We start from the raw sequence: 20,365 nt of genomic DNA, 5'->3' as shown, positions 1-20,365 counted from the left end.
GAACCTGCGGAACACCGCAGGTTTTGCCAAAGGCACCCGTCGCGATACCCTCAAACGCGAACGCTCTCGACCTCACTGATCGCAACCCCCTTTCTATATCCACCGTTCGTTTTGTACTGTCACTGACCGTCGTTATACTCTTAGAACCAACGGGCAGTGACAGTGGCGCAGACAACAAGACTGCCAGGGCCAAACGTCTTCGGCCAGCGCGCACCGGTAATCCCTCGGAGAAACAAGACGCTGGCGAATCTCCCCCGAAGGTCGGCACAAGAAGAGGATACGCTCGAAGTCGCCCATGCCTCCCCTCCCCTCCATGGGCGTGCCTGACGTTCCGGCCACTCCTCACACACCCCGCTCATCCGTGCCACCTCTCGATGCCCCACCTCTCCTCAACGCCACCGCCGCCCCCAAGATGACCCGGCGCGCAAGAGCGGCGACGCTGCCACCGATACCCCTGCTGATGGGCCTTCCCGATCCACCCCCGCTCCGACCGGAAACAAGCCCGTCATGCACACCACTCGCCGTAGCAATCGTGGCTAGCCGCCGTCCGTCCGACCTCGTAACTCGCCGTAATTCTCCGTACTTCTGCTCATTTTCCCGTCATCGTACTCTCGTCCTCCTCGCTCCCATGCCCCACCTTCCCATTCTCTTGACCTCCTCCTCCCACTCATGTACTATATATCTGTTTTCCACCTTCCCTCGCGCCGTTGTCGGACGCTCTTTCTCTCACAACCCTCCCATGTACCATATAAATTGCCGTGATCTGCTCCGCGTTTCCGTATAAGCTTCCCTTGCGTTCCCCTCGCGCCATCATCGGACGCTCCTCCCTCTTGCATTCCCTTCCCCCCCGCATCACCCGCATAATCCACTGTCCCGTCCCTCCCCTTGCATACCGCATTCGGATTGGAGTTGTGTCGTCCCGGGGGGTGTATTTGTTTGTATACTGTCTTTTGTACGTCCAGCTGTAACATCACAAGTCGTTGACCCGTCTCTCGCTCGTCCGACTCCAACAAAGTTCTCAACAGCCTCCTGCCCTTTTGCAACAACCGCTTTACACGTTTCACCCTCTCGTCACACGCGCAGTACTCTAACCAGTCCGTTCAGCGCTCCTAAGATGACAGCACTCGGTATCCTTCTATCACCTCTTCCGTTCCACATGTTAATCTCCCATACCCGCAGCAACCACGCCCTCTCCTCACCTCGTTTCAAGGGGTCTCTGCCACGCTCCGGCCACGCCCAATCCAATGTGCACGACTCATCTCCATCTCTTCCTCTCATTTCCCATCCCCTCTCCCCCACATCCCCCTCCTCCATATCACACCACCCACTTCAATCTCTATGTCTCTCGACCCAGACTCCGTTCGTCACAACGCCGAACGTCTTGCCGAACTCGTCCAAGACCCCTCCACCCACGAGTACGCTGAAAGGAACAATCGGTAAGTCGCGCCCCTTATCCCCCCCCCCCCCACCCTTCACCTGCCCACCCAACATTTTCCGCCTCTCCCAAGTCGTCTCGGTCTTCGCGGCGTCGGCGACCAGGCCTACGAGGAGACCCAAGATGAGTTGGACGTCCAAGGGGCTCGAACCGTCGTCTTGGGCCAGGTCCCTCTGACCTTGCAAGCCGACGACGCCGTCCCCCAGGATTTGATCACCTCCTCTATCTCCAGGGAACGCACCGGTGCGACCTTGCAAGGGAGCGAATACCATGACACCCCTCTCCAACCCCTCGACTACGCTTGGCTTAAGCGACAGAGCGAGGAGAAACGCACCGCCACCCTCCAGCGATTGCTCCATAAAAAACATCGTCTCGTCATAGGTCAAGACCTTTACTATTTGCCCGACGACGAACGCTTGCAATTTGGACTCAAGGAGGTCAGTTCCGCCCCTCCACCCCAATTTCATCACTCCATCTCATCACACCACCCAGACACGTCTCGACGCCGAAATTCGCATACCATGCAACATCGGCTTCGGAGCCATCTTGCCCAGGCCCGAGATGGTCCGACGCAGCGTCCTCTTCAAAGAGTGGTCCTTGACCGTGGCATTCGACGGCCAAGGCTTCGCATTTCGAGGGTCTCGCCAAGCTTTCCCTTTTGATCCTGCCGGTCGTATGTTGCTCATCGGCCACACCGGCGCAGGCGCTCAAGTCTACATGACCTGGATGCCAAAGGATGCCATGCTCCCCGACGCCCCTCGTCCGTCCCAGTACACCACTCGGCCCACCACCATGCGTTCTGACCTCGCCCGCGTCACATGGGTCCTCGTCGCCTACTTTATGTTCAAGTCTGGCTGCAACGCCACCTACCTCACCAACAGTTATCCCAACATCGGGCCCGACAACACCCTCTCAAGCGTCCTTAGCGTATTGTGAGCTTTCCCCTAGCCTCCCCCCCCCCCTCTGAAACGTGCGGTTCCCCGCTACCTCCAAAATTGGTCCGCTTTCCTTCCTCCGTGATATGTGAAACCAGCGGCGCGATGCAGGTTTTTATAACGGGTGTCCTTGATCGCCTTCTCCTCAATCCTGCGGTCCACCGCCTCTTTCAAATCTTTCATCTCACTATATAACATGTACAAGCTGCCCAAAAACACGCTAACATGTACTACTCCCCTCCCAGGGAACAACGCAACCGAAAAGTTATGCTCAACGTAGAGCAGCTCGCCATGCTCAACCAGTCTATAGTCTCTGGATTCCAGGACTGGTTAGACGGCTGCCCACCGACATACCTCGACATCCCAGAGCTACGTGACGCCATCCCAGCCGCAGTCTACGTCAAGTACGGACAAGACCAGGTCGTTTGCGACGGTGAAACGTTCGACGCCGACAAGCAAGCTTGGGCGGAACAGTACAACATGGCTGAAATACACAGCTTGGGCGTTGCAATCACCTCCCATGTCACGTAAGTCCATTGCAGCTCCGTCCATACATCTCCCACTCACTTAACCACCTCCCTACAGCGCCGCCCTCGTCCTCTCTCGCGAACAAATTGATCCTGCCGACCTTCTCCGTGCCCACTCGAGAATATACGACACCCCCTATCCCGGTAATAGAACCCTCATGACCACCGTCGAAGATATGAACGCCCTCGATTCCAACGAAAACCTAAAGAACCTCTACGACGCCGACGGTTATCCCATAGCCAGGACCACCGTCGACTACGATCCCGACATGCCCTGCCTAGCCCTCCTCGCCGATCTCAGAAAGACCACAGCATTGCTCTTTCAAAGTGAGTGCCACGTCTCTCTGACTCTCTCTCTCCTTCAAATCTAACCGCGTCCCTCGCAAGGCCCAGAGCACTCCATATACCCGGACGAGGACGCAGAGCCTTCTTGGAATCCCGGAGAGCGTCAAGATTTCTACGTCGGCTGTACCCTCTACGCACAGGCTCTCACACAGACCTGGGGTCAGTGGCAATCGCATGGCGTCACCTATGGCGTTCACAAAATGGTCCAGCGATTGAGCACCAAGATGGCCAGGGTCCCGAACGGCGAGCCTGGGATCCTCTCTCAGTCCTCACAAGGCTACAACACCGCCGTTCATAACGCCCGCGAGAGCAAGAGCACCCACGTCGCTCAGCGCGGTTTAACCACCGGTGCTGCCGCCGGTCCCTGGGCCGTGACTCCCGCCGAAACCACCTCTGCACTGAAGCTCAAGAACCTGCTTGCCGAGTCCATGCCCTGGTCCCGGCTCGACACCCAACTCTCCGGCATCACCGAGACTTATTTCCGGTTCGAGAACAATCACGTCATCATCATGCACAGACTGAAAGCAACATGCACCGATGGCGGTGTCTTTTATGAGGAAATGTTCTTCCCGCTCTCAGAGATCATTCTTCATCCTATCGTCTTTGAGCCTTTGAAGGACACCTTGGTCGCCATGAAACCGAGGGTAAGTCGGATTTCATCTAACAGCTTTTTGACCGGTTCCCTGATATCCGGCGATAGGAGTACGTCAACATGTACAAGCACGTCACAGCACCCCTCCGGGCATGGCAAGAGGCGATCTGGCGATGCAAAATCAAACCGTACCTTGGTGTCCGCGGCGAGCGTCCTTCCCCTGTTTGGGTTGAATGGATCGCAATCTTCGATCGCTTGTTGAACTTTGCATACACCGGCGCAGCAAAGGTTCTCACCCATGGCGCCATGTGGGACCTCTATCTGTCGCATTCTGTGGTAGATCACGGATTTCCTATGCTCTCAAAGCTGCTCGCGATCGTGGGCGGCGTGCCCACCTTTCGGCTCGAGGACTGGCCCGTCAATATGGATACCGAGCAGCCCAAGACCGTCTCCCAGGCGTCGCAACAATACACTTATAGCGTTGGACACTTCTCTGTGAGTTTCATTCTCTCGTGACGTTCTTCGATACCAAGCGACCATACGTGTGATGTACGCACGTCTGTTTCCGCCGCCCGTACGCTGTATGCATATATACGGTCTCGAAACCTGCGGTGTGGCGCTGCATCCCTGTTCTCATGTCTTAGGACCAGGTCCAGACGTGTGTCACGACGAATTCTTTGCAAAACCTTCCGTCAATCAAAGGTTTTTCCGAGTATTCGTCTGCATAACTGTCCAACCGATTTGCTCCAACATCCGATATCGTAAATGCAGAGGTTCACCGCAGGTTCAGCTCCGTCGTTTGCCCAAGTCGCTGACTGTCCCGTGTTTAGTACTTCCTGACAGACTTTCGTCTCGCCCTCGCCCCTTATCACCCGGAGTGGTACCCGGACCGTATCCGAAAAATGCCTCCAGACCAGCGCTCTCTACACCTATTGGGTGAGTTTATATACCTGTCCTTCGCCGACGACGTCAAGGACTTTGTCAAGACGGGTGTCGAGGCTGAGATCAAGGACGCCCTCAACGACAACACCCATCCCGATCATCAGGTAGCTCTCGACCGACGCAACAGTCTCAAACAGTGGCTCAGGCTCAAGCACTTTTGCGGATGGGGGGACAGCGGAGGAAACTGGATCCACCTCATCCGCGCCTTGTCTTCCGAAGAAAGTGCCGTCGCGGCCGGTTTGCCCCCCTCTGGTCGGGATTCCTACTCTCTCCAAAAGTACGCCGAGGATCTCATCAAGCAGGGTTCTACCACAACCCAGCCATTCCGTGCACCCCTTCGGAAAAACAGTCCTCTCGGCCACGCTCTCCGCGTATGCATCAATCACGCCAGGCAGCTACTGCAATCCTCTTCCACCCAAGATCAGAACGTCACCCTCCGCCTCATCCTCGTCTCGACTCTCAGGTTTCACCACGTCAACTTCATCCCCGACGTCCCTCCCTCTGCAACCCCCGGTGGACCTCTCCCTGCCAACATCTCCATCCATGCATGGACTCGACTCGGCTCCCCTCCCACTCCCATCGAAATGGCCACGTCCCGCGTTTGCACTCCGAGGGAGCAAACCGCTCTCAGGGTCCAAGCCTTGCACGACCAGGAGGTACTGGCCGACGTCAACACCGATTGGTCTATCAACGAAGTCACCCTGTTCGACCTCCACAAATTCGTCAATCGCCAGGCCCCTCCGATCGAGTTCCATATGAGCAGTCAATCCGCTCTCAAGGACGAGATCAAGGAGGTCTACGACTGGGCCTACACCGAACTCACCAATAATTTCGGTCATTGGTCCTGTCAACTCGCTTTCTTGCTCGCCTATATGCTCAGTCGCATGCTCCCCAACGTCAACTGGACCAAGGGTTCCGCCTATAACTTCGGCAGGCTCACGATGACCTATATGAACAACACCTCTTTGGCCAAGACCATGTTCCAACAGATCCCCTGGGTAGCCGGGGAAAACTCCAACGGTAACCACGGCTTCACCGACAACAAGTCCTACTTCACCTGCGCAATCATCGTCATCCTCTCTTACATGCGTCGCGACTCCATGTTCTACCAGTGCCTCGCAGCGGACAACAAATTTCACGGAAAGTGGACCAGAAAACACGGTTCGTCCAACCGCTACCTCTCCACTCCACTTCGCCTCGTTTATTCCCATACCACAGCTCCCAAAGCGTTGGGCACCGTCAACTGGTACCGTATTGGCCTGTGCAACACCGGCGGAAATCGCTTCAACAACTCCGGCTCCGCGTGTTTCAACAAGGACTATCATGTTTTCGAGGAGGTGCATCTACAACAGTACTATATGCGTCTTCGCGGCCACCTCTCCAACCTCCAAGTCGGCCCGTATCTCTTCGCTCTCGAGGTCGTAGGAGCAGAGGGGTGTAAAGTCCTCACGGATAAGGGTTTGATGAAAAGCGATTATACAATGTATGTCGAACCCGTCGGTGACGCTAACAAGCTTAGAAAGTTCCCAAATTCATTGTAGTATATATACCAACGACCTCTCTTTCGCCGTATTTACAAAGACCTTGTTTTACTTCCATCTATGTCTGTAGACTGGCGGTCCACCTCACGTTTTGCACCCTATGCAGTATTCACTCTTCACGTGCGTCGTTTTCATGAGATTCCGACGTATATTTCGTGTGTGCAATGAACATCCGAAACCTGCGGTACTCCGCAGAATTTCAACCCGTTCAAGGTGTGCAATATCAATCGTATTCAAACTTACATCGTAGTCCGGCGCCGTACATGTTGCATTTATTCCTGAGATTCTCTGATGACACACATATGGGACTTTCACTAAACCAGTATCTACGCCAACAGTGTTCTCGAAACCGCAACAGTCGTATGTACACTAACGCGAAAGTCGCAGCTTACGGGAGACCGGCATGCCACCCGGCTCCCCCTGCCTTCAATAGTTCTAGTTCTCACCCGTGGCGTTGCCACAGCGCGTGTTGGCCTTCGCCCTCGAGACACGACGTCAGGCAGATATTTGAGAATGTTATAAGTATTACTCACAGTAATTTTGCAAAAACTGGAGTGTCCGCTACAAAGGGGCGTGCAGAGATTTTCTCAAAATGCTCTCACGTGTGTTGGTCGTGTGGACTTGAAGGATCCCTTGAAGGTGAAGGAGGCAGTTACCCCGTCACGATAGTGCGGGTTGTGTAATCAGTCCCGCGGGGCACCTGTTCGGATAATCGTGGCTCTACCCGCGAAGTGAGCTGGCCTCCCAAGCAGCTTTAGTAGAATAGTGATTGGCGTCGAAGGGTATACTGCCAACCGCTGGCAACATTGGGAGAGCAGATGGGTGTGAATGACGGCAGTGGAAGAGCGTGATGGTGGATGCCAGCATAGAGGAACTGAGGGGCATTTTCATGACATGGTCGGTCTAAAACGATTCCAGCACCTCGTGCATTGAGCCAGTGAATTGGTGTCGCCACTAGAATACAGCTGCGGTCACTAAGTTTGCACCGAGCGCTGAATGTGCGACGCGTGTCGCGAAAAAGGGACATTAAATCAAAAATCACCCAAAAATCGCCAGCTGGCCGTGTTCGTCCTCTGCCTCACTCCTCCTTCTCAAAACACCTTCGGCTGGCCGTGGAAACGTGGGCACGCCCACAAAAGTGCAATATCAGCTGGTTTTGTGCACACCGAAGGGTATTGACACCATTATAGCATGCAGGTGCAACATTCCGATGAGATCGACGGTTCCGACCACGACACTGAGCCTGCGGATCCCTTCGACGATGACGGGAAAGTCGATCCCAATCTTTCCCGCTCATGGAGCGGCATCAAATGGGACCTGGAAGACGTGCACATCGAAGATGCAGCCACCAATGTAGATGGTGATGATGATGAGCTTTCTGCTGAGTCGGAGGAGGGTTCTCATGCTGTGTCGCATGTTCTTCATTGGTGTGCCCGCTCTGACGAGCCAATAGCCCCAATCCAACCCACAGATAAACTTCTCATACGCCTTCCACGCCGACCCAAGCCGTCCTTGCAGCCTAGGGTTCACCACGGGTGACCCTCGGGTGATTTTGACTAGACCCGCACCCGTACTACCCGCGCACACCCGCACCCGTAGACCCGAGGGTCAGCTTGCACACGGGTAGGAAGGGTATCTCACGGGTGTGCACCCGTGGCAGGCACCCGTGGGTGAACAGGATAGGCTAGGACGGCAGTGACTCGATGCTGCATACGAGAGTGTGCATGCAAGACCGCGCGCGAGACAGTGCATGCGACACGATGCCAGCGCATGCGTGAGACGGTGCGCACGAAACGGTCCGCAGGAGACGACACAGTGAGCGACTCGATGGCATGGGCGAGGTGGCACGTGCGAGACGGTCTGCAGGAAACGGCATGGGCGAGACGGTGTGCTGGGCGATGTGACAGCGAGGGCAAGATGGTGTGGACGAGAAAGCGCGTGCAAGGGAGATGGCGCGCTCAAGACGGTGCGCACGAGGGATACCAGGCAGTATACGTACATGCATTCTAGTCCGACATCTCATTGTCCGATGTGTCGATGTGATCCCAATCATCATCCATCTCATAGTCTGAGCCCACCTCATCGATTACATCGAGCTTGCCCACGTTTTTCAAGACGTTCTTGTCGATGAGCTCAAGCTCGGACCAGGCTCCGAGACACAGCAGAGCGCGCGTCGTCTGCGCGGACATGCGGTTGCGCGTGTAGGGGATGAGGTGCCAGCCACGGCTGAAAATACGTTCAACATCAATGGAGGTAGCTGTCAGAAGCGTGGAGTAAGCGCAATGGTCATGGAAAGAGTGGAGCAATGAGGACGAACCTGGGATTGTGAGATAGTCCAACGCCATGCGGCTGAGGCGAGGGAAGCTGCTTGCGTGATCTTGCCACCACTGGTACCGTGAGGGTTGCGTGGCAATGCAAGGTATCGTGTGAGTTCGTCGCGGGTACTAGGGGCTGCAGACTTGGTGAAGTCCTCGGGCAAGAACGACACAGAATCGAACATGTTCTTGCTGCTCCGGCCGTCCTTCTGTGGGAGCACAATGCGACATGAGTAACACGGCAAGAAGAAGAGCGAACCAATGGTGACGTACTGGTGCAGTATTGTTGGCCTGACGGTCCGATTCTATGGGATCCTCCGAGTTGGAAGCCGCATGGGTGTCAGGAGCATTGTTCGAGACATTGAACTCGTCCTGGACGAGCTCAATGGCCGTCTCAATCATACCCTCGTCCCACTTCAGGGCCACGAAGTAGTCGTCCTTGTACGTCGAGTGGAGGACTGACAAAGCACGTTGTAGTCAAACGAAGTAGCGCAGATTCTAAAACACTCAGTCATAGCCCAATACGGTACGCCTCAACAGAGTCGGTGAGGTCGTAGTACTTGTGGAGCATCTGCTTTGCGAAGCCGAACACGGCACGGATAGCAGGGTCGTACGGGACCCTTGGCCGGAACAAGCTGCCCGGCTGGTTCTTGACAGTGAGCTCTTTGTCAATCTTGTCCATGACCGGAATGACGTGGGCGAGGTTGGGCGTGTCGCAAGAGAAGAACTCAGTGGCATCCTTGAAGATCTAGTGTGCCAACAATGAAGCAGAGAGAGAGAGAGAGAAGCAGGGGACCCGGGAGTGTGAGGCGAACGTTGCAGAAGTCGACAAACACGCATGAAAGCCGCCGGTGGACAGACCGTGAGTATCAACTGTACAGCTGCTAAAACAAGGTTCGCACCTTCAGCGCGTCGACGAGCTGCTCTGTGATGAGCCACTCGTGTGGGGTCAGTGCAAACGAACCCAGCACATCACTCCCCTCATCTGATGCACAGAACACCGCGATGGGTGTGCGCACCTCAACAGCTGTATCAACCAAGGTGAGTGTAGAGTTCCATTGAGTGCGGACGTCGATAGGGATGACCTGTGCTTTGAGCCCGAGTTGCGCTAACAGCTTGTTCCACGCAGGCATCAAGACGGTCGGGGACCCCTTGATCTTTACGGCAATGTTGCGAAGCTGTGGGCAAACAGGGTCGAGGTGAGTTTATGCTCTACAAATGATCGTCCGTACGCCAACCTTGGCTAGGGTCTGCCAGACAGGCACGACATTCTGGAGGAACGCCTCCATCCCCTTCTCTGTCAACTTCCCCGCGTCGTCCACCCAGTCGTCCTCGTTCCCGCCATACAAGATCTCTGCATCCCCATCAAGACTGCGGTTCTCTTCATTGAGCTCGACATCCGATCCCTCTGCCACCGAATCATCTGGGTTTCGGTCAGTCATAAGTAGGTGTGTCATGGGACGAGTCTAGATTAGATTAGATATGTTAGCGTAATCTCTCTCTCTCGTCCGGATCAGTTCTTTGTTCTGTTCATGTATATAAACGCGCTCCGCAGGAGCGCGGCACGATCCTCACTCTACTCTTTACCACCATCAGTCCGTGTGTGTTTCTTTGTCCGTTCGTCCGTCCCTTAAGTCTCGTTCATCGCGTCGCCTCGAACACTCGAGCGACGATCCAAGGGCTGTAGCCTTCTCTCGAAGAGCGCCCTGTCTGAACAACTGATTGACTACGACGATCGTCAGGAGGAATCCTACGAACCGCTTCGCTGGAACTTAACAATTGGTGGACACCCCGAGTTCCTCTCTCGATCGTCTCTCACCATGGCTCAACGTAACAACAAGAAGAAGAACAATCGTCATCAATCTATGCCCCAACCAACTACACCCTCGCCACAACTCGCTGCTCCCACTAACGGAGTCATCAACGGCCACGAGCCGCCGGACGAGACTGATCGTCGCCCACCCGAGACAAAGACACCCACTCCAATTTCATCCCCTACCCCGATCGTTTCGCCGACTCCAATCACCATTCCACCTCCCAGGATCACAGTCGAGACGAAGTGGCCCGGCGAGAACCTTCACACACCCCGGACATCGTCTCCATTGAGCACCGTGCACTCGGGAGTGGCATCAGTCGCACGGGATGGGTTCTTTGACATCACGAGCGCCACGGAAACACATGCCTTAGAATATCGTGCGGACAGAGTTACCTCAATCCACGGCTCCGTCTACGACTATATCGGCGATATCTTGCAAGACCTGGAACGCAAGAAGTTCGTGATCACCGCATTGAAGGCTGGCCATGAATACACAGGACGACAGACACTCCGACCCAGCAAACAGAACCATCTCCGACTCGTCCTCGGAAGCGGAGTGTTTCGCAAGGAACGTTACCTTCTCCTTGACATCGTGGCCTCTCCGCGCATGCTAGCAACGAGGAAGGATCGTCTCTGGCCTGATCCTGTCGACATGGACGAGCTCGCCCTCATGTTGGGACAACGTCGCGCGGAAGCCGCTCCATCCTTTGTGATCGCCGATAGACGACTTCCGCTTGTTCCCGTTTGGGGCCGAGACAGCACGACCTGCATGCGGATGCATTCCGAGAGTAATTACGACATCCTGTCTGTCTGCTTTCAACGCGAAGTCGAAAGTTTCCTACAAACGTTAGCCGACGTCCACACCTTCACTGAGAAATCCGAGCAGCCCGACGATGACGACCTGCCTGCTCTGCGACTCGGCGAACCCGAATCCGTGAACGAATTCCGCCCTCCTTCCCCCGTCAACGGCTTACGCACACCAAACGTCACCTACCAGCAGTGTGCCGAAGAACACTCACTGACGCGGGAGGAACCTCAGACGAAGTTCTACACCCCCGCAGGGATGCCCGAAAAGTGGCCGACTCCTGCCAAGGAGATCGTGGGGAGAGCTCTCACGCGAGCACAAGCCGCACTCTCGACGCAAGGCGCACTACGGCAGCATGAGGTGTCTGAGATCAAGCCCGTGGCAACACTGGCTCGTCACGAGTATCCCACAGATACGACGTCCCTCCGGAATGAATACCACGAGGAGTACCCACCGATACTCCGTGATGCACCTCCGCATCTCGTGAACATTGTACCTATCGCACCAATAGAACACAAAGCAGAGACGTCACGAGGAGACACGCAGGCTCGCTGGGGAGGATCACTCCAAATACATCCACCTGTGCACACCGCAGGACTGCAACAGATATTCGGGCAGGAGGATCAGCCTCGAGCACCAGAACCGCGTATTGCGCAGTCATTGACGTACAACGCGGACTCGAGCTGGATGAGCACCCCGTCTTCAATCCGCGTGACGACTTCCTCTGATCACGAGGCCCATCCTGACACGCGCGTGGACCGTTCCTCTCCGGGCAACGTGATTCACCCACACCAAACTGCGGGGACCCCGACGCAAACAGAGCGACCAACGGGAGCCTTTTGGATGGAGCGCCCCACAGCTCAAACACCGGGACTGTTCCAACCACACACGATGGGTTATCACTCCGCGACCTATGACACGAAGAGGAGTACCTCGCACTCACAAGGGCTATACTACGGCGATAAACACCAGTACTATGGGGTTCGATACAATGAACAGACCGGAGGAGGACCTCCTCACGGCGGATCGCCCAGTGGAGGAGGACCTCCGTTCAACAGCCCATCGGGAGAGAGAACCCCGCGTGACAGACTCCCTGGCAGAGGACCCCCGCACGACGGACCTCCAGGAAGAGGATACCCGTGCAGCGGACCACCCGGAGGGGGAGGACCTCCAAGCGGAGGATCACCTGGAGGAGACTCCCCTAGCGGAGGCCCACCGAACAACGGACCACCAGGAGGGGGTCATCCATACGTCGGACCGCTCGGAGGAGGACCACCACACCGTGGACAACCTGGGGGAGGACCTCCACACGGTGGGCCGCCCGACGGAGGACCTCCGCACGGCGGGCCACCGGGGGGAGGACCTCCTCACCGCGGACCACCAGGAAGCGACGCGCGCGACACAAGGGGAAACCCACGTCCTGATGGAGGGAAGTCATCCCTTGGAGTACGCTTTGACATGAAAATGAAAGTCACCGAGGTCAACACATGGGACGGAGATACCTCCAAGCTCGTCAAATGGCTGATCTACATCAACGGTCTAGCCAAGATCTCAGCGGACGTACAGGAACAGCTAGGACAGGTCGTACCTCGACGACTGGTGGGTCGCGCAGCAGACTGGTACGACTCCCTTCCGGAGGATCTTCGTAGGTGGTGCGAGCTGGATTGGTCGAATCTGCGATCAACAATAGGCAAATACTACATGAGCCCATCATGGATGGAACGCACCAAGAAAGACGCAATCGCTGCAAGGTACCGCGACAAGGGCCACGAGAAGGAAACCCCAAGCGAATACTTCATTCGCAAACGCGAACTGATCCTCTTGACGATGCAAGCCAACGACCGAGACATCATCAGCTATATCTCGGAGACGGTACCGACAGCGTGGCATACCGGTATCCTGCGCTGGTCCGACTACAGAACCGCAGCCGAGCTCCAGATGGACATGCATCTGAACGAGGAGCATCTCATGAAAATGGAGACCTTCATGGGAGAAAGAGATTCGTACTCACACAACCGACCACATTGGAAACCATCCGCACGCGTAAACGTGGGCACAAGCGAAAGAGCACCAACCACCAACGACTACCCATTCCCACTCGACCGCTCGGTCTCGAAGAACCCTCCGGACGAGCGGGGCCGCCGACCGTGCCGTCACTGCGGGAATCCGAAGCACTGGGACCGAGATTGTCGACATGCGCGCAAGGGCGAGAAACTGGCACGGGTGAACCTAGCGAGAAGTCCTCTCAGCGACACTGAAAGAGCGGGTGAGCAAGAGTATGAAGAAGCTTACTTCGAGTCCATGGACGACGACAACGACGACAGCGATGCAGGGACACCCTACCCTTCATCGACGGATTTTTGAGCGCACCCTCGGCCTCTGACGCCTTTCCTCCAGATCCTGGAAAAGCGCCGTCACGTTCGAGGGAACAGCCTGCGGTAGAAAGTCAGACCTATATCGCGAGAACCCAGAATGCCGTGCGTCGAGAACAGGACAATTTCGACGCTACCTTCTGCTCCGCTTTCAAAGCCCATGCTACGGAAGAAACCGACAACGTCATACCTCTCAGGAAGCATATGACACGACCGCCAGGATGTACCTTCCTCGGCGCACAAGCCACCACTCTTCCAGTACACCTCCACGACCCACACTCCACTCCTGTCTCTGCTATCATCGACTCCGGCTCCGACATCACGCTCATATCACAGCGAGCGTTAGAAGCAATACCTGACGGACCGCGGCCGCGAACAGGACAGAAGATACGATTAGTACAAGTCACAGGCAACGCAACGATTACCGGCTACGTACCACTGGATATCTATTTCGCCACTCAATCCCGGAGTCTCGTCAAACTAACCGTGGATGCCTACGTTGTGAAAGGCATGACGGCACCCTTCCTACTGGGAAACGACTTCGCAGATCAGTATTCCGTATCCATATTGCGCGAAGAAGGACGTACCCGCGTAACCTTCGGATCATCAAACTTGTACGCGGACGCTCAGAACTCGGTCGGGCAGCCAGTCCTACTCGACGAAGAAGGGCGATCCTTCCGGGTGTCGGCAAAGGTAGACGTCGACGAACCCGAAACCCTGAAGCCTAGCGAAGAAGTACGAGCGAAGGAGGAGACTACCATCGGTCCTGGACAGTCGAAATTAGTGGAAGTGACAGCCAGCTTCGAGGAACACGGCTCACCACTTCTCGTCGAACGAATGTTCAACTTCACGCGGAATGTCGAAGACGTTTACGGTGCACCGGACACGCTGATCTCCTCAGCATGCCCACGGATTCCAGTCGCGAACTTCTCGTCGTTCCCAGTCAAGATCGGAAAGGGGCAATTACTAGGAATTGCGCGCGCACCAGAGCAATGGCTGGATCACAAGGGTAGTTTCTCCGTGGAGGAGATAGATCGCATGACTGCACACGCCAACCTAGTACGACATCTTGTCAGTCAACAACTTCACGACAAAGGGGTCGGACTTACTCGAGCAGAACCCGAAGGCGACCTAACAACCGCACGAGCTAGCAAGGACGTGGGAGAGGATCCACTCGCAGAGGAACCTCTGGAAGGCGGACCAAAGACTTCCGAACCACCACCGGACGATGTAGCGCTGGAAGAATTTCTGTCGAACCTAGACATCTCGAGCGAAGTCAGAGGGGAGGATAGACAACGTCTCGTGGAAGTACTCACCAAGAACCGAGCTGCCTTCGCCCTCGACGGACGGTTAGGGGAGGCGAAGAACACGGAATGTACAATCCCACTACGAGCGAACGCCAAAGAAGTCTCATTGCCACCATTCCCTGCATCCCCAGCGAAACGCGAAGTGATCGATCAGCAAATGGACAAATGGCTAACACTGGGGGTAATCGAACCGTCAATATCACCCTGGGGAGCCCCTGCCTTCATCACATACCGCAACAATAAGCCTCGCATGGTTGTTGACTATCGTAGACTGAACGAGATGACCGTTCCGGACGAATTCCCATTACCGAGACAAGAAGACATCATGAAGGAACTGTCCGGAGCACAATGGCTGTCGACAATGGATGCCCTGTCAGGGTTCACACAGATCAGCATCGCAACGGAGGACAGACCCAAGACGGCGTTCAGAACTCACCGAGGTCTATATCAGTTCACGCGAATGCCCTTCGGCCTACGAAACGGGCCGAGTATCTTTCAACGCGAGATGCAACGCGTACTCGCTCCCTTCCTATGGATTTTCGCACTCGTCTATATAGACGATATCATTGTGTATTCAAAGACCTTCGGCGAACACGTCACCCACCTCGATCATGTCCTCCTAGCCATAATCCTCGCGGGCTTGACACTATCACTCCCGAAATGTCACTTCGCGTATCGTCAACTGCTCCTACTAGGTCAGAAAGTATCACGACTCGGGTTATCAACGCACCGAGACAAAGTACAGGCCATCCTTGATCTCGCACCGCCCAAGAACACAGCAGAACTGCACACGTTCCTGGGAATGATGGTGTACTTCTCGTCATACATACCCTTCTATGCGTGGATAGCGGCACCACTCTTCAATCTCCTGAAAAAGGAACGCGAATGGGAATGGGAAGACGTTCATCAAGAGGCGTTTGAGCTGAGTAAACAAGTACTCACGCAAGCCCCCGTTCGCGCACACGCTATGGCTGACCGTCCATACCGTGTATATTCGGACGCCTGCGACTATGGGTTGGCGGCTATCTTGCAACAGATCCAACCCATAGCCATACGAGACCTGAAGGGGACCAAGTTGTACGACAGACTGCGACAAACATACGAGAAAAAGGAACCCATACCTTCGCTCGTAGCGCAAGTTGCCAAGGGAGATCCGGACGTCCCTCCGACAGGTGACTGGGCAGAGGACTTCGAGGACACAATCGTCCACATCGAACGCGTCATAGCGTACTGGTCACGAATCTTGAAGCCAGCAGAAAGAAACTATTCCGCTACAGAGCGCGAAGCGTTAGCACTGCGAGAAGGACTAATCAAGTTTCAACCTTACATCGAGGGCACAAGCCCGATCCTTGCGATCACGGACCACGCGGCGCTGACCTGGGGGCGTTCTTTCCACAATGTCAATCGTCGTCTGCAGACCTGGGGAACGACGTTCGCTGCATTCCCCGGATTGCGAATCGTACACCGAGCTGGCCGAGTACACTCCAACGTAGACCCAGTCTCACGCCTTCGTCGACGCGTACCAGAACAGCGAGGGCCAAACGAGTTGGATGGTGTGGTACTTACATTGGGAGAACAAGCGGAAGACATTCTGAGGAACGCGTATGAGGAACTGGGTCCAAGGTTTGAGGAGAAACTGCTCACCGTTGCGTCCAAACACGTCAAGACCCTGAATACAGCAAATATCAGGGCCATCAACGTCGACACGGCAGTCGAGGACGCATCCGACCTGCCCAACTCGGGATACTGTGCCGCGACTACGCACTCGCTGCTGATTGGTTTTGCACCGGAGAACGCGGAAGCGTGGAAGCTTGCCTACCTACAAGACGAGTATTTCACGTCAGTATTGGCAGCGATACGAAACGACGATCCCGAGAAGCCTACATACTCTCAGTACTACCTCAGCGACGACGGGCTCTTGTACTTCGAGGACTGGAACGGGGCGAGCAAGCTGTGTGTACCGAAGGAGCTACGCACACAAGTGATGAGAGATTGCCACGATGAGAAGACAGAAGGAGCTCACGGAGGATATCACCGGACGTACAATCGCATAGCAACGGTTTACTTCTGGCCGCGCATGTCACGCGATATCAAGCACTTCACGGCGACATGCGATGTGTGTCAGAAGATCAAACCACGTCGACACGGAGGGGTTGGACTGCTTCGTCCTATCCCTATCCCGAGTCAGCCCTTCGAAGTCGTCTGTATGGATCACGTACCCGAGTTACCCCTTTCAGACGGTTACGACAACGTACTAACCATCGTCGACAAGCTGACGAAGTATGGGATGTTCATACCTACAACAACGACAACATCAGCGATCGAGACAGCAGACCTTTACTTCAAACACGTGGTTGCTCACTACGGGCTACCTCGCCAGATCATCACCGATCGGGATGCAAAGTGGAGAAGCGATTTCTGGGGACAGCTCTGCAAGAACATGAACATCAAGCGAGCACTCACCACTGCGCATCATCCTCAGAGCGACGGACAGTCTGAGATTCTCAACCAGACCATCGAGATTGCGCTACGAGCCAACCAACTACGCACCTGCGTATCTCCTGCGGGGATACACTCCCATCACCGGCGCGACCATGCTATCCTCTCCACGCAGCGTTGCCAGGCCAACTCCTCGCGATTTGAGTGGGGGAGGGAGTCTGGGGGAGGAGAGTCCGCAAAGCGAACTGTCTAGACATCAAATCGCCGACGAGATGGCTGCACAATTCAGAGCAGATCAGCACCAAGCGCAACAAGCGATCAAACTGGCTCAAGCGTACCAGAAGAGAGCTTATGATAAGGGCCGACTCAACTATGAGTTCGAGGAAGGAGACTTGGTCTTGATCAACCCCCACAGTCTCGAGCTTCTGAGGAAGGAGACTGGAAGAGGACGCAAGTTACTAATGAAATTCGACGGCCCATTCGAAGTCATTAGAAAACTCAACGCAGTAGCGTATCAACTGCGACTACCCACCTCGTACAAGATCCACCCGGTAATCAATATCGCGCACCTGGAACCGTATCGATCGTCGCCACCAGAGTTTGGAGATCGACCAACGAAACGAATGAGTCGAGATAGCTTTGAAGAGCTGCCAGAAGAAGAAGTCGAGCGGATAGTTGGAGAGAAAGCCGTGCAAGGCAAAGACGGGCGTCGCAAGATACTCTACAAGGCGAGATGGGTGGGAAGACCCAGCCACGAAGACGAATGGCTCACACGAGATCAATTACGCAATGCTCCCGAAGTCCTGCAAGTGTGGGATCAGCGCGATAAGGGCCCAGCACGAGGAACACTCACCGATCAACACGAGACGAAGGAGAAGTCGGAGGCGCATGAGCCCAAGGGATCAGATAAGATTGAGTTGTCGATGCAACTTGTCCGAGAAGATCCAATCTCAACAGCGTTCGAAGCAGCACACCAGACAAAGCAAAGGATGAAACACACTACCGCTTCGAACACGGAGGAATGCCACTCACCACCGGGGAACATACGCATCAGCTCGCGTCTGCAAGAGAAGAAAGAAAAGAGGAGCGGAGTGCCACAGCCACGATATGGCGGACGACGAGGATAAGAAGACAGAACACCAGCGCTACTCGTCACCAGACGGAACTCATCGTCAACCAGCGCCGGCTCACTCGCAACCGCGACAAAACCCCTCTTCATCTTCATCATGCCCTCCACTCTCGAACGGGAATCCGGTCGTATGGGATTGCCCTTCTACCTCTTCGCTACGATCCTCCTCTTCAACTTAGACGTCGCGGCATTAGCGCTCACGCGGGATCTTCGCGTCAACGACGATGACACGTGCGAGCTCCAAGTCACGCTTTCCGCCACCCTCCACGAACGCCTTCTTTATCTCCTCCGAGTCGTCCGCCTTGCTTCCAACGCTATCGTCCCCGACGAGATCGCCGCCAGCGCCGATGTGGACTTCAATCTCGCGGCTCTCCGAGCTCGGATCAGACTTTCCTCCTTTCCCCGTCCTCCTCTTCCTACAATGTTACCCGGACTACAACCAACTCTCCGGACCAACCCCTCGATCCGTCTGGGCGAAAACCTGGTACGACTACCAGCAATGCGCGCACGCATCCATGGACTGGATCGCGAGAGCCATGCGGACCTCGGTCGGGACTCACGGAGAGATGTCTGCTTGGAGGTGGACCCCGCATTCGTTCTCGCCCTCGTGGGTGATAATCGGAGAAGATTACGGCGACGTACTCTCGGCGAGGAGTCTCCAGAAGACTTGTCTAGGCGCGGATCTCATCGCCGAGGCGATGCGAAGCCGTGGCATCCTTCGCGCCATCGCCAACGTCCTCGGAGTCGCCGACATCTACGTCCTGGTCTACTGCGACGACATCCTCGTTGTAAACGCGAACCCCGGCGTTCTTCACGGGTTCGACCTCGTCTCCGTAGTATCCGGAGTTATCACCGAGTACGAGAGAGCTCGTCGCCCCGGCCGGTTTCTCTGGACTGTCACGCCGCGGTCGACTACACATGGATTAGTACCGACTCTATCCATGACTCCGCTCGAAGTCGGCATGGACGTTGATTAGCTTACTCTGCTCCCTTTTACGTTCTTCGAGATTCGATTCTACGCTGGGGGAGGCATGTCATGGGACGAGTCTAGATTAGATTAGATATGTTAGCGTAATCTCTCTCTCTCGTCCGGATCAGTTCTTTGTTCTGTTCATGTATATAAACGCGCTCCGCAGGAGCGCGGCACGATCCTCACTCTACTCTTTACCACCATCAGTCCGTGTGTGTTTCTTTGTCCGTTCGTCCGTCCCTTAAGTCTCGTTCATCGCGTCGCCTCGAACACTCGAGCGACGATCCAAGGGCTGTAGCCTTCTCTCGAAGAGCGCCCTGTCTGAACAACTGAGTGACTACGACGATCGTCAGGAGGAATCCTACGAACCGCTTCGCTGGAACTTAACAAGGTGGCTATCTGCATGCAAGGTGCAGAAAGACTCATGTCAGCAGCAGGAGGCATGGCCGCTGGGTCCTGGGCCCACAGTGCGGGTCTGTATGGCGTTGCTACACTCCAATTGCGGGAGTGACAGAATTCTGCAAGTACTTTCACGCAATGTAAAAACAAGCGAGTGTAATATGGGACACTGACTCGTTCATCGGACAGCCGGGACATGCCGTGGACTTGCGCATGGCACACATGAATAAAACGAGGGACAGACAGAAAATTCACTTCTGGATGTACAACCAGTGGCAACAATTGAAAAAAAATACATACTCCAGGATTCGAACCATGAGACCACCACAATTCTAGCACTGACTACAGCATCATAGACAACTAGACTACATCGCCATATAACCCAGGGCATTTTTAAAAACCATATGTAGACAATGCGCACATAAAGAAGCATCCCGCAACGACAGGAAGCCTTTGGAAGCTGCCGCCACCACTGCCACATCGCGCGCCCCATCTT

At 55.3% G+C, this 20,365-nt stretch overlaps 5 protein-coding genes across 5 annotated transcripts; 4 read left to right on the top strand and 1 right to left on the bottom strand.

Annotated features, from left to right (window-relative positions):
* Positions 1-1,338: 1,338 nt before the first annotated feature.
* Positions 1,339-6,317, top strand: BXZ73DRAFT_81168 (uncharacterized protein; the record flags this gene model as incomplete). Its single annotated transcript, XM_048023451.1, has 8 exons — positions 1,339-1,436; positions 1,509-1,872; positions 1,928-2,367; positions 2,616-2,897; positions 2,956-3,224; positions 3,285-3,886; positions 3,943-4,329; positions 4,665-6,317. The coding sequence occupies 8 exons, from the start codon at positions 1,339-1,341 to the stop codon at positions 6,315-6,317; spliced, it is 4,095 nt and encodes a 1,364-aa protein (XP_047873164.1).
* Positions 6,318-9,143: 2,826 nt separating this feature from the next.
* BXZ73DRAFT_53948 (uncharacterized protein) lies at positions 9,144-9,810 on the bottom strand (the record flags this gene model as incomplete). The annotated part of the gene is made up of 2 exons (XM_048021089.1): positions 9,144-9,371; positions 9,535-9,810. Coding segments are annotated over 2 exons (504 nt in total), but the record flags the coding sequence as incomplete, so codon positions are not given.
* A 642-nt stretch (positions 9,811-10,452) lies between these two features.
* On the top strand, positions 10,453-11,917 carry BXZ73DRAFT_81166 (uncharacterized protein; the record flags this gene model as incomplete). The annotated part of the gene is given in 2 exon segments (XM_048023450.1): positions 10,453-11,745; positions 11,765-11,917. The coding sequence occupies 2 exon segments, from the start codon at positions 10,453-10,455 to the stop codon at positions 11,915-11,917; spliced, it is 1,446 nt and encodes a 481-aa protein (XP_047873162.1).
* Positions 11,918-14,462: 2,545 nt separating this feature from the next.
* BXZ73DRAFT_53950 (uncharacterized protein) lies at positions 14,463-15,080 on the top strand (the record flags this gene model as incomplete). The annotated part of the gene is made up of 1 exon (XM_048021090.1): positions 14,463-15,080. A coding segment is annotated over one exon (618 nt), but the record flags the coding sequence as incomplete, so codon positions are not given.
* A 3,644-nt stretch (positions 15,081-18,724) lies between these two features.
* Positions 18,725-19,477, top strand: BXZ73DRAFT_81164 (uncharacterized protein; the record flags this gene model as incomplete). Its single annotated transcript, XM_048023449.1, has 1 exon — positions 18,725-19,477. The coding sequence occupies one exon, from the start codon at positions 18,725-18,727 to the stop codon at positions 19,475-19,477; it is 753 nt and encodes a 250-aa protein (XP_047873160.1).
* Positions 19,478-20,365: the final 888 nt, after the last annotated feature.

The sequence above is a fragment of the Epithele typhae genome, assembly GCF_022376455.1.
Source record: "Epithele typhae strain CBS 203.58 chromosome Unknown BXZ73scaffold_74, whole genome shotgun sequence".
Taxonomy (NCBI): domain Eukaryota; kingdom Fungi; phylum Basidiomycota; class Agaricomycetes; order Polyporales; family Epitheliaceae; genus Epithele; species Epithele typhae.
The sequence above is the reverse complement of the archived record's forward strand: the minus strand, read 5'-3'. Positions and strand labels throughout refer to the sequence as shown.